General features: G+C 37.4%; 1 protein-coding gene across 1 annotated transcript in view; it reads right to left on the bottom strand.

Moving 5' to 3' along the window:
• The window catches only part of AASDHPPT (aminoadipate-semialdehyde dehydrogenase-phosphopantetheinyl transferase), a 28,471-nt gene extending 16,481 nt beyond the window's left edge, over window positions 1-11,990 (bottom strand). The window contains exons 1-2 of the mRNA XM_038147276.1: window positions 11,828-11,990; window positions 10,809-11,034 (exon numbers count right to left, since the gene is read on the bottom strand). Of these exons, the coding sequence (XP_038003204.1) occupies window positions 10,809-11,034; window positions 11,828-11,971 (370 nt within the window). The 5' untranslated portion in view covers window positions 11,972-11,990. The remainder of the gene's footprint in view (window positions 1-10,808; window positions 11,035-11,827) is intronic.
• Window positions 11,991-12,026: the final 36 nt, after the last annotated feature.

Here is a 12,026-nt window from a genome sequence, read left to right as displayed (position 1 = left end):
ATTTGCTTTAGCATCAGAGAAACAGATTCACAGAACCCTGGAGAAAATGTAGGTTGAAAAGGACCTTTGGAGACCACCTGGTCTAACCTTCTGTTGAAAAACAGCCTTATGTTGGGTTACCCAGGGCTCTGTCAAGCAGAGTATTTCACCCCTTCTCTGGGGAACATAGTCCAGTATTCTGCTGTTCTCATGGTGCAGACTTGTTCTACAGAGACAGAACTCTCCCTGAAGCAACCTGAGCCTGCTGCCTTTTGCCCTGTTCCTGTGCACCCTCATGAAGACAACTATGAACATCCTCTCTGCAGCTACATTTCAGGGAGGCTGTGATTAGATTCCCCTCTTCAGAACTCTCACCTCTTCAAGTTCAACAAACCCAGCTCCATCCATTTCTACATCAGTCAAGTTCCTCAACCCTCTAATCACCTTGGTGGCCCTTTGCTAAATCCCCTTCAATTTTCCCATGTCTCTCATGACATAGGAGATATGAAGGGGATAAAACTAGAAGCAGTAGAAAGTTTAGGTTTAAATGCTATGTTTTTTGCTTTTAGCTTGATTTAAAAAAAACAGCCTCAACTTGCCACAATTTATAAAAAACTTTCTTTGAAAGAACTGGAACACGTCCATATAGCAATTAATTATTCAGTTTTAAATTTGCATTTCTAAAGTAGCTCTCCTTTGTCAAATTCAGAAATAAGCTGACTTCTTAAGTAAGTACTTCTTACTTGCCTAGGTCAGGAAATACAGTTCTTCAAAAATAACAAACTAACTCTTTTTAATGCTGAGCATTAATTACATTGCTGTCTCTGATTTTAAGATACATGCCTTGTTAATAAACTTTTAAGTACATCAGCTCCTTAAGAATATAAACTGAGTAATCTTTCAAAAATTGCATTCTAGTCATTAAAAATAAAACCTAAACCCAAAGTTAAGTTTCTTCATTAAATTAAAAGCACACAACACCCCGGAAATTTCAGGAAGAGTGATGAGAGGAACTAGTGAGTGATACTGGAAAAAAGACTCCAATATTAAGCATGGAAAGTAAATATGCTATATGCAGGTAAGTGTGTGTGCTCCTATATGTGCATATGCCTCTTCGTTTTGGATTTTTTGCATGAGCTATTTACATTAATACATAATGCCACATTTTCCACTGCAATGACGTCTGGGTTTTTGTTACTTTTTTTTTTGAAGTCCAGACAAAAAATATGCTTGGCATTTTCCCTGTAGAACAGAAATGCCACAGACCAGATGTAAAAGACGGATTTTAAAAAGAGGAAGAAGTGAAAAATAAGGAAACAGACTATATTCTCTAGTCCTGTTTGCAAATGCACTGCAGAAATAGTACATAAATACACCGTAATTTCCCTCCATTTTTCTCCCTGCTAAAGAATCCCAACAAGCTGTATTTGTAGAAGATAAATGCAATCAGAATTAAGATCCATGGAAACTCCGATGCTATTAATAGTGAAAATTACTACCTATAAGGCTAATACAGAAATGTTTTACATTTTTACAAACATCAGGGTAATCTTAAGTCAGCTTTGGTAATGCAGTGTATACTTCAGAAAGGCAGGGTACAAACTTGTACCAAAAATTATTAAAACCATGCCATGCATTCTCAAAAACAGTGGGAAGAGTAGATGACCAACCATCTTCACTTCAGGTTTTATGAGTTTACAGTCTTCAACTCGATCAGATCCAAACAAACTAGCTTATAAAGCTACTACTGCCAGCTCACTGACCAACTAATCTCCTGAAAAAACACAGCAAACAAACAAAACCAAACCCAAACAAACACTCAAAACAAAAATATGAAACAAATCTCTGAATGCAAACAGCCTCCTCACCAACTTGAACTGCACAAAAGAAACAGGTCAGCAATTAAGAACCAATATCTAATCAATACAACCAGTTCACTTTCAGATGGAAAGTGGCAGTGTGACACCTCATACATAGCAAAACAAACAACTGAAGCGTGAACAGCTCAATCTACCTAATAATGTGAAACACACGACAGCTATGAAGCTTCTAAACTAACCAACTGTATTGGATGAATGTTTCAAGTCCTGGACTCTTGGGCTGACAATCCTTTTGGTGTAGGACCATATTTGATCACATTTTACCATCTCTAAAGGAAACCAAAGTAACCTGATACAGAGAAAACATTTCTGCTGCAACAGATGCCCAAGCCCTAATTGTTTATTAATACCAACTAACCCTTGTACAGACGTTTAGAAACAACACAAGGCAAATAATTAGTGAGATAAATGACTAACTTACAAGAACCAGATAGAACATTAACAATGCATGTTTTCTCAATCTACTGGCTCACACAGCTTTCGTGTGAATTGGAAATTGGATTTACATTCTCTGACCTCCACACTTCCTGTCAGTATCCCGCAATTCTCCCAATTATATGTATGTTAAACATCTATTCTCGTCATGTTAACATCAATGTGTTTTATCCTGGCATACCCCAGAGAAGCACTAACTCTAAAATGCCTGAAAATTTGACATTGCCTCCTATGAATTACTCAACATTTTCCAGATTATAAAAATGTCAATCTGGAAAATTCAGCCATAAAGAGACTGAAATAATTTGATAATGTTTGATATTTTCTCTGCAGATAGCCTCATTAAGTCTCTGCAATACTAGAGAAACTGTTAAGGTTTCAATTCCATTAATGTGTTTGGGTCTACCAGCAGTGATGAAGATTTAAGAAAGCTGCCTTGATAGCCAATGTAAAACAAAAGGAAGTAAAGAGTCATATTGGCTTAGATAGCTCTACCTCTAAAACATGACTGGAAAAACAGCAGCTATACTTGGTTAAAAATAAAACCCGAAATAAAATTAAAAGCTGTTAACAGCATACCTCATAGCTGATCAATTTAAAGACAAGTAGCACACTGTCTGCAACAGATTCATGCTTTTTGTCATTTATTCTAAAAATTAAAAAAAATCCAGATCCTCTCAAATTTTGTTCAGACTCCAGAATATTTCTGTACGTTCTTCCCATGCCAAACACTCAGCTGGAATATACACTTGCTATTGAAGAGCTTGCAGTCAAACACACACAAGCCCATGGTTTTAGCTTACTTCTGAGTGGAGAAAATTAATGCATTTAAAATACAAAAGGTCTTAATCACTAAGACGACTCAGGGACCTCAAATTCTTTGAGGAAAATGCACTTACAACTAAATAGAGATAGCAAGTAAGAAAACAAACAGTAATAAAAGAAGTTTCTTAACTTGTATTTTGTCAACTCTTATTCCTTTTACTTGCTTAAGCTCTTTACAAGAAGTTGTATGACCACAGCTAGCAGAGCTCTAGGTAGCCATAATACTTCAGCAAAAACAAAAATTACCCCACCAAAAAGACATTTAAATCAGTTTTTCATTATAGAACATATATCAAACAGTTACAGCAATCACTGCATTGCCAGAACAGCAGGAACTCTACTTCCACTCAACAGTTAAAAAGTTATGCTGCATCATACTAAAACACAACCCCCAAAATCTAAATAAACATAAAAATACACTTTCCTTTATAAAGCAAGTCATGAGGACTCAACTACAGATGTAAAAAAAAAGAAGTCCAGATGGTGTCTGACCACCTACAGCCTTACACTACCTAGTACTACCAAGCCACCAGATCTCTGAAAGGTTTAATTACATTTTATGAAGTAATATGAAGACTAGAAGATCTTTACACACACTCAGAGATATTGACTGAAATCTTTGGCAATTAATTCTTCGCTTTAAAATTAACATGTTAAAGAAAACCTACTTTACTAGTCCATGAAAACAGACAAGCAAAAAAAAAAAAAAAAAAGAAAAAGGAGATTTAATCACAATATCAGATCTCCCTTTCACAGTTTATCAAGTAGAAAAAGTTAGGTATTTAGTGACAGTGTAATTATAGGGAACGTAGGCCCATCTTTAAGAAGCTAACACCACTGCAGAACCTTGGGTTGCATTGGAATCCAGTTGGTACTTGGTATATAAAATACTATACTGGATAAAAGGGGTGGGGGGGGGGTACCTAAGTCATCCTCATCTTCCACATGAATTTCACTACATGATTCACACTTTCTAACACCTCCTTCATCTGACTAATGCAAATTTTTCCTGGGAAGCTCTGTGACCTTAGAAAGCAGAAACTGATTCAAACTGAGCTGGTTTCCCTGAAAGGGTCTGATGAGAGATGCCTCCTCTAAATTTGGGGTGGAAATGGTCCTCAGTATTGAGACACACACTCTGGGACTACGTCCTTCAACCTCATGATATCCTATGCAGTGAATGAATCCAATGAACAACACAGTTGCTCTTTAACGGCAGAAGTCAGGACAGAAGCCTGTCCCAGACCATGAATTGCACACCCGAATGCAGTAAAAATATCACTTATTTTCCACACTTAAACTTTCCCACCTCTGTCTGTACACCATCCTTCCCTCTTTTCCCCCTTCACAATGAAGTCCTAAAAACCCCACATGATGACAGAAGTAGTTTTAGTGTTTTAAATTTGGGAATCAATCTCTCCTATATAAGGACATTCTTGAAAAAAAAATGAACAAAAATCCAAAATTCAAAACCTTATAAAGCCGTTTGTTTGGCTTGCCAGCAGATGAAAGACTGCTTGTCACATTTGCCAGCTAAAATCCAGTATGATTTCCTTTGGTCTTCCCACAGAGAAGAGACCGCAGTCAGCTAGTCACTGGCATGTTGTCCCCCCATATCCTTCCCCTAACATCACACAAAGTAAATTTTGCCACTACAGGAGCTGTCTTTTACCCAGCCAAAATATACAAGGAAAGATGCAAGTGGAAGATAAATGTGCTGCAACATGGCAGAAGCAGATGAAAAAGCAGAAGCCCACAGATGAAAAACTGATGAACTTCAATGGTCTATTCACCTGTATCAGCTGTATCTGCTCTCGTAGATATCATCTCCAAGTGTTTGCTTTGCTTTTATTAAATTTGTTTTTACTAGGAAAGAAGAAGGAAGATATACATACTTAGCACAGAACCCAACAAGTCTGATGAACAAACCGGAAAACTGTGCAGGCCAAGTAATAACTTTTTAATACACTACAAAATTGGATTTTCTATCAAAATACAACACAGCACATAATAGCTATGAATGCTTAGAATTCCCAGCACCAACCCAATAAATGGCAAGAAAACATCTACCTATGGAACTCGCAAATGTCTCCAAATCCTAAACACTCCTGAAAAACTGACATAACATGAACAACCTGTTATCTTTATGAAGGAAATATAAAAATATTTGCCTTGTTGAAAATCAGAATTTCTCTTAGAAAGGAAATACATCAGGAAAATACAGCTGAGGCAATTTTTTCTTATATTTATTGAGAAGAGTTGAGAAATACTTAAGATAAGTTTCTAGCATTTCATAAGTCAGTATAAAACAAATCTGCAAGTCTGTCTCTAAAAGACTGTCTCATAACCTTGAAACCAGTAAGGGCTCCAAACTGTAACACCTGCACAGTCAATATCCAAATAAGCCGCTGACAACACAAAGTAAAGTCAGCTTCCATGTGGTATTCTTGCAACAAATACATGTATCTGTAGAGCTCAAGCTATTGGAACTGGGCAGTGTTAGCAAGAAACTCCTCAAAAGGCAATTTTTTAACACCTACATAGTAATTACATAACCTTAGTCCTTGGATCAGATTTTTCTGCTACGCTTTCTTAATTTGGAAAGCCAAAGCTAACTGTCATTAGAGCAGGCTGAGAAGCACTTTAAGTTTTGTTTAAAAAAAAAAAAAATCAGTTCTATTTAGCTGCTCATTGTGACTATACAACTTAATTTCCCAAAACACTAATTTAGTAATAAATTGTGATTATTGTTAATTCAACGTGCAGAATGAAAAAAAAAACTCACAATACCAAAAAAATCTGACAAGCATTTTTATAGTTACTCTTTATTCCAACTCTTATTTTTAATAAAAGCTCCTAGTTTAGGATTTTTCTTTTCCTAATTGCTAGTTTATCCCTCATTTTAAACATATATTATTCACAGCCAATTTTACAGTTCTGTAGTTTGCCATCAGTTTATATTTTAATCCAAATGCTTTTACATTTTTCTATTAAAGAAATAGTCATAAAGGACTAAGAGTGTTTCTCTGGAAAATACAGAAATTATCCTTTAAAGAGGAGATTTAATCATAATATCAACTCTCTTTCACAGTTTATCAAGCATTGGTGCTTTATGAATTACAGAATTGTGTAGTTCCTTGTTACAACTGTGTTAGAAACATGAATAAAGCACAACAATGAAATTGCTACATATCATACATCCTTTAAGAATAGCTGTAAGATGGCTGTTTCTTCCCAGTTGCAAACAGAACAAGAACAAAGAAATGCCTCTCTGTTTACTCAGCCTAAGTGCATAACATCACTGTGATTCTTTAGCTCAACAAGGATATCAGCTCTTTCAACATCCTTCACATCTAAAAATGATGTGCTTACAGAAGTATCGATAAATTATGACTCCTTTGATCTGTAATAAGTAACATTTAAATCAAACCCTTCGTTAATTTCTTCATTCCAAGCAATGCATTTACACACCTAAAGCTCTAACATTAGCTAACAATTTGGCAATTATCTCTAGCAGTAAAAGATTAAATACTGACTGCTGCCACAAGATTTACTGAAATACAACAGAAATAAAACCAGAAACAGTTAAAACTTTGTTTAAGGTAAAGGTAGATCACCTTAAGGACAAAAGCACTCTAAAGAACAATCTGATTTGGAATTTCTTTCTAGGTAGGAAATTCTTATTGAAAAGCTGAAATGCAGCAATTAAATAAGCATTTCAATTCAAAAAATTGAACATGGCTGCTAGCTAAAAGACATGCCAAATATCTGAACTATGATGTAGGTGAAGCTAACTCAGTTAGGCTTAGGAATACACCAAAATTAACAACACAAAGTTTAAAACTGTCTGGAGAGAGAGTTTTCCTCCACTAGCTAGACTGAAGTATCGTATTTAACTTCCTCATGTGGGACCTGTTTACATGTTTACCTGTTACCTGTCTCTGATTTGAAGAACTCTATAATCCCTTGCATTACCTCACCTCAATAATGTGATAATGAGAATAAAAAGAGAAAAATTAGTCAAGTTCCTTTATATTTCCTTGCCTCAGAGAAAACCAGTTTCACATAATAAGGTGTTTGCACATAATAGCCTACTTTATTAAAAAAAGCATTTATTTGAGTATTTTTAGATCAAATTAATTTTTCTGTGAAATTCACATGCAGAGAATTTACCCTTTTGTGTCTTTTAACAAGCAAGCCTAGCATAAAATCAAAATATTAATGAGAAAAGCTAATTCTACTACAAGCCAAATATTTAACTCTGGAATAAAATTGAGATTGGAGACATCTGGATCTAAGTAAATATAGTGGCATATGTAAGAAAGATTGCAGGCTGATTTTCAAAGATATGGAATGAACTGTTAATTTCTTTATCTTTGCAAATACATCTAAGCTAAAAAATTGCATTAGTGAAAAGAAATTCACTTGCACAGCAGGAAAGCTCTTGAGCCTCAGATCTAAACTTGTTTCAAATGCTCAAGGCAATCTTTATTAAGCTATAATTATTTCCTAAGTCTCTGAAAACGTTCTATTTTACAGAGCTTAAGTGACTGGTCAATCAACACCCCACACACCACTCAAACCAAGTTGACACTTGTTGCAGAATTTCTTTTCCATAAGCTAAAAAATCAAAGACAAGCTCAGTTTTTCCCACAGGAGTTAACAGTACTGTGAGAATCCTTCTCATTTCTTTTTTGAAAGGCTTAAAATAAACTCATATGCATTACCTGGCCAAATAATAACCATAGACACTTCTACAAACAAATTTACAGGACAGTGTGCGTGTTTCCAAATGACTCAAGAGTTCATCTTAAACTGATCTAAAGAGAAGACAAATAACCATTGATCTCAGTAATTCTTCAAAGAACAATTAAACTGAAATACTTATTGAAATCTACAATAACCTGCCAGATAACCAAAAGGCAGCAACACACAATCCCTGAAGAGGATCTTTTCCTTTTCTACCATCACTACACTATTTACTTCAATATCTGAATAGAGGAAAAAAGGTGATAAACTGTTGCACCCCTGTGGAACTTCTGCAGAACTGCTGCTTTTTGCAGCGGTAAGAATAGCTTCTAGTGTGGCCTACCTTCACCTTTGAAGAAGGCTATGTTCTGTAATGGTTTCATTTCTCAGATTTTAATAAGGAAGCACAAGTGATATGGAAAGGGACAGCTTTTTACGAATAATAAGTAAAACAAAAATACATTGGATGGATTAAGAAGTGACATAAAATGTTTACGTGCACCAGGACTCCTTGTTACATAGTAGCACACAAACAGCTGACTTCTCAAAACTTCCAGCTGCAGGATACTCTCCTATATCTGCACTGCAGATTTTCCATGCTCGCTGGTTGAACAATAAGAGCTACAATACTAGAGACCTCAATCAAGAAGCTGTTGGATAACATCACAAGATGAAGAACTTTGTATTTAAACAAGTGTTTGAAGAAAACAAACAAACCTACTGAAATGTACTTTGTTCATAGGGAACTCTTTGTCCTTGTAGCTGCTCCAAGGAAAGAGATTTATAGTGGATCCACCTTCAGAAATAGAATGTATTTAGCAAGTGCAGAACAAGAGCACCACTCAGTGGAACTACCAGAGAAAATAATACTGGTAAAGTCAGTGCTACTTATTCATAGCCCAGCAACAAAAAAAGAGTTGCAGGTGATTCTACTAAGACCAAAATCTTCCTCAGAATAATTGCAGGTGAAAAGATGGCTAGTTTTAAATTATAGTCTCTGTAATACGAAGTTCTAAGCTTAATATTACTTATTTACTGGCTCTCTTTTCAACATACAATTATTACATTTCCATTATTTTTTTTCAAAAATACAAATTATAATTACAAAAAGGAAGACACATGAGTCATTTTTCACTGTTCAGTTATTGGAATCATCAGCATCTCCCAAAAACATTGAAGCCTGTCTGTATCAGATCTCAAAGTCTTTAGACCTCAAAAGTAAAGCTTAACATGCTTCACAAAACTTGTCAGCTGGACATTGACAACATGCCTTTAAAATACCAGCTACATTTACACCTGCATAAAATACTAGCAGAGGATGTAAGATATCCCTACTTCCATATATAAGTTTTTCAATTTTTCTGTATAAATTTGAATTTTGCGGTTCCCAAGAAAAGCTTCAAATACAAGCACTTGAATGTTTTGATTTTCACTACTTACCTGCTGAAACTAGAAACATCTTGGAATGAGGAATTAAAATTAGTGATTCCTGTGGTAAGGCCAGTGGCAGCCCAACCAGAGCGTTTCCAAGGGTACTGGGTCCAGTTGTTACTTTTTCCTTGGCAGCCTGGGGAGTGCTGTGTTTTAGGTCCATGTCTAACCCCGTGTTGATACCACGCCGGTATCAGCAGTGTTTGCACGGCATCAGGGCCTTCTCTGTAACTCTGCTCCCCCAGCAAACAGGCTGAGAGTGTGCAAGATGCTGAGAGGAGACACAGCTGGGACATCACCTTGCTTGCTTGGCCTGAGAGAGCTATGATAAGGCACCAGTTTCAAGCTTAATCTGGTTATTTGGGTCCTGTGTTACCCGCAGTCCTGTCAGGTGTGGCCCTGTACCAAAGCAGCCTTACACACTTGACAGAAAACACACAACAGCTCTGCTGCAGGACCCTCCAAAGGCTGTCCACTGTGTTCAGAGTGAGGGTCTACAGCAGGTGTGAGTCACAGGTATGAATTTCAGATTGCAGCAAAGCTTCTGTGCATCCTAGCTAAACGTGACAATCCAACACTTGTAGTTGTCATTAAAAAGGTGTAAAGTGATCAGACAGAAAGTTATCCAGTCACAGTTTACCTGAATCTCTCCCTTAGAACTCAATGTATTTTGCAGCATAAAATGCCAGGCAACTGCAAAAAAAACTGCGCAGAAAGATTCTCTAAGAACACAACTACCACTGTCATATCTGGCTAAATGTTTAAGGAAGGTTCTAAAAAAACCAGAATTCCAGTGAATCATAAATCCCAGTATGTTTCTCCTTTAACCCATGACTATGCACTGATGAACATTTGCAAGCTAAATCATCTCCATAAAACTGTATTTAAAAATACACTTTGCCACAATCCTAATTTGGATCCTGAAGTTCACTAACCTATACAGTAATTTCATACTAATAAATAGGCCAGTAACTTAAGTTTGTAAAGTCTAGTCTTTTCCCAAGACCATCATGCTCCCTCCTCATGAACCCCTCTCACTGAGGATTACTGCACATTCACAGCAAATCTGTCCTGCCAGTTGGCTGACACATAAAATGTCCATAAATATGGGACAACTGAGTAACACAGTCTATGAAGTTCTCATGGGGATGGATCCCATTGTCCCTGTTTGGAAAGATGCTCCTTCTTCTGCCTCACACACAGCAAATCCATAATTAAATTATCTGCAGATGCTGGTAGTGCCTATATGATAGAAGGATTCATGATCTTTACTTTCCCAGAGTTCTGCTTCTCTAAATGAGAAACATATCCATATCTGTCCTGCAATGCACGCCAAAATAAACAACAAGGAGTGCATTTAACAGCTAGAAATCCCAAAAACAAAACACATTCATACACTCTCTGCTAATTACACTACACTTCTAGGACACAGATTGGTTCTTTGGGAAATATGAAAATGTTCAGTATTCAAACACTGCTGAATCTGCTTTAGTCTCCATAATGAATTACCTGGTAAATCAGTCTTCATAATATCAATGCCGACTTGAAGCTCAGGCTCAGCTGCAAGGACTGCATAATCTCCTTGATGAGAGACATTGAAGTTGTAATTTGAGTTGATACCAACTAAGTTACTGGCCAGGAATGGTTTTCCTTTTGGTGTCCTTTTCAAGTGTACTTCATTCCAAGGTATGCACAGTTCCTCTGCAATTAATTTCCGCATCAGCAGGCGACCAGCCTATGAAATAAACCAGAAGTAATTCATACAGAACTATTATTGTGCTACATGGTTGCTAGAAAACCACCCACCTAAAAATGTTGGTTTATTAGCGTTGATATCAATTCGTGTATTTTAGCCAAATAATTTAAATTTCTCCCTTTCATAAAAGCTGTGTCAAGTAAGTTTTGGCAGAAGAGTCCATCAGAGTATCAAATACATTCTCACTATTAGCACAATTAACACAAGTCCCAGCCCAGACAAATTGCAGTAGTTCCTTTCTCTAACTTAGTAACTTATTTATGATACTTTATGGCACAAATACATACTTTTTACACCATCCTAAACAGTAAAATTATCTCAACAGCCTTCCTTTCAGGACATCCATTCACTACCTAGATGCTAAATGAAATACTAACAGCTAAAAGTGATGTGTAACTCCTTTCAGACTAATTAGCAGGCGTGTATTACTATGTTATTAGGCGAGATTTAAACCCTGGATCTTGTAAAACAGCTTTATTGTCCTAGTCGTTACCCCGATGTCCCATGTAGAGTCCCTCAGGGTACGCTGATTGTGTCTCCTGACTCGGTATCACGACTTAGAAGTTGTGAAGTCTTTCAGAGTAACTACGGGCAGCAGCCTGCCGTCCGTCCTGGCTCCTCAGTGAGGCAGAGCTTCATACTTTTATACAAGCCTTATCCTTTAGCTTTACATCCCTGAAATGCCCTCGCACGGCACGTTTTCCTACGACAGATCAGGAATTTGGGCAACGCTGACTGTGCAGAAACAACCGCGTCCCGGCTCCCCATGTACCAAGGCGGCTTTGGCATCGCGGGCAAAGACAAACTGGCCGATGCGCTCCTTTTCCTCGGGCTGCACCAGCTGCGCGGCCAGCAGCCACTCGCGGCGCCGGGGTCGCCATGCGCCGCACGGGAAGGCCCAGCGCACGGAGCCCATGGTCCGGCCCGGCCCGGCCCGGCCCGGCCCGGCCGCGGGCCCGCCCCGCACCGCC

The sequence above is a fragment of the Motacilla alba genome, chromosome 1 (genome assembly GCF_015832195.1).
Source record: "Motacilla alba alba isolate MOTALB_02 chromosome 1, Motacilla_alba_V1.0_pri, whole genome shotgun sequence".
Taxonomy (NCBI): domain Eukaryota; kingdom Metazoa; phylum Chordata; class Aves; order Passeriformes; family Motacillidae; genus Motacilla; species Motacilla alba.
The sequence above is the reverse complement of the archived record's forward strand: the minus strand, read 5'-3'. Positions and strand labels throughout refer to the sequence as shown.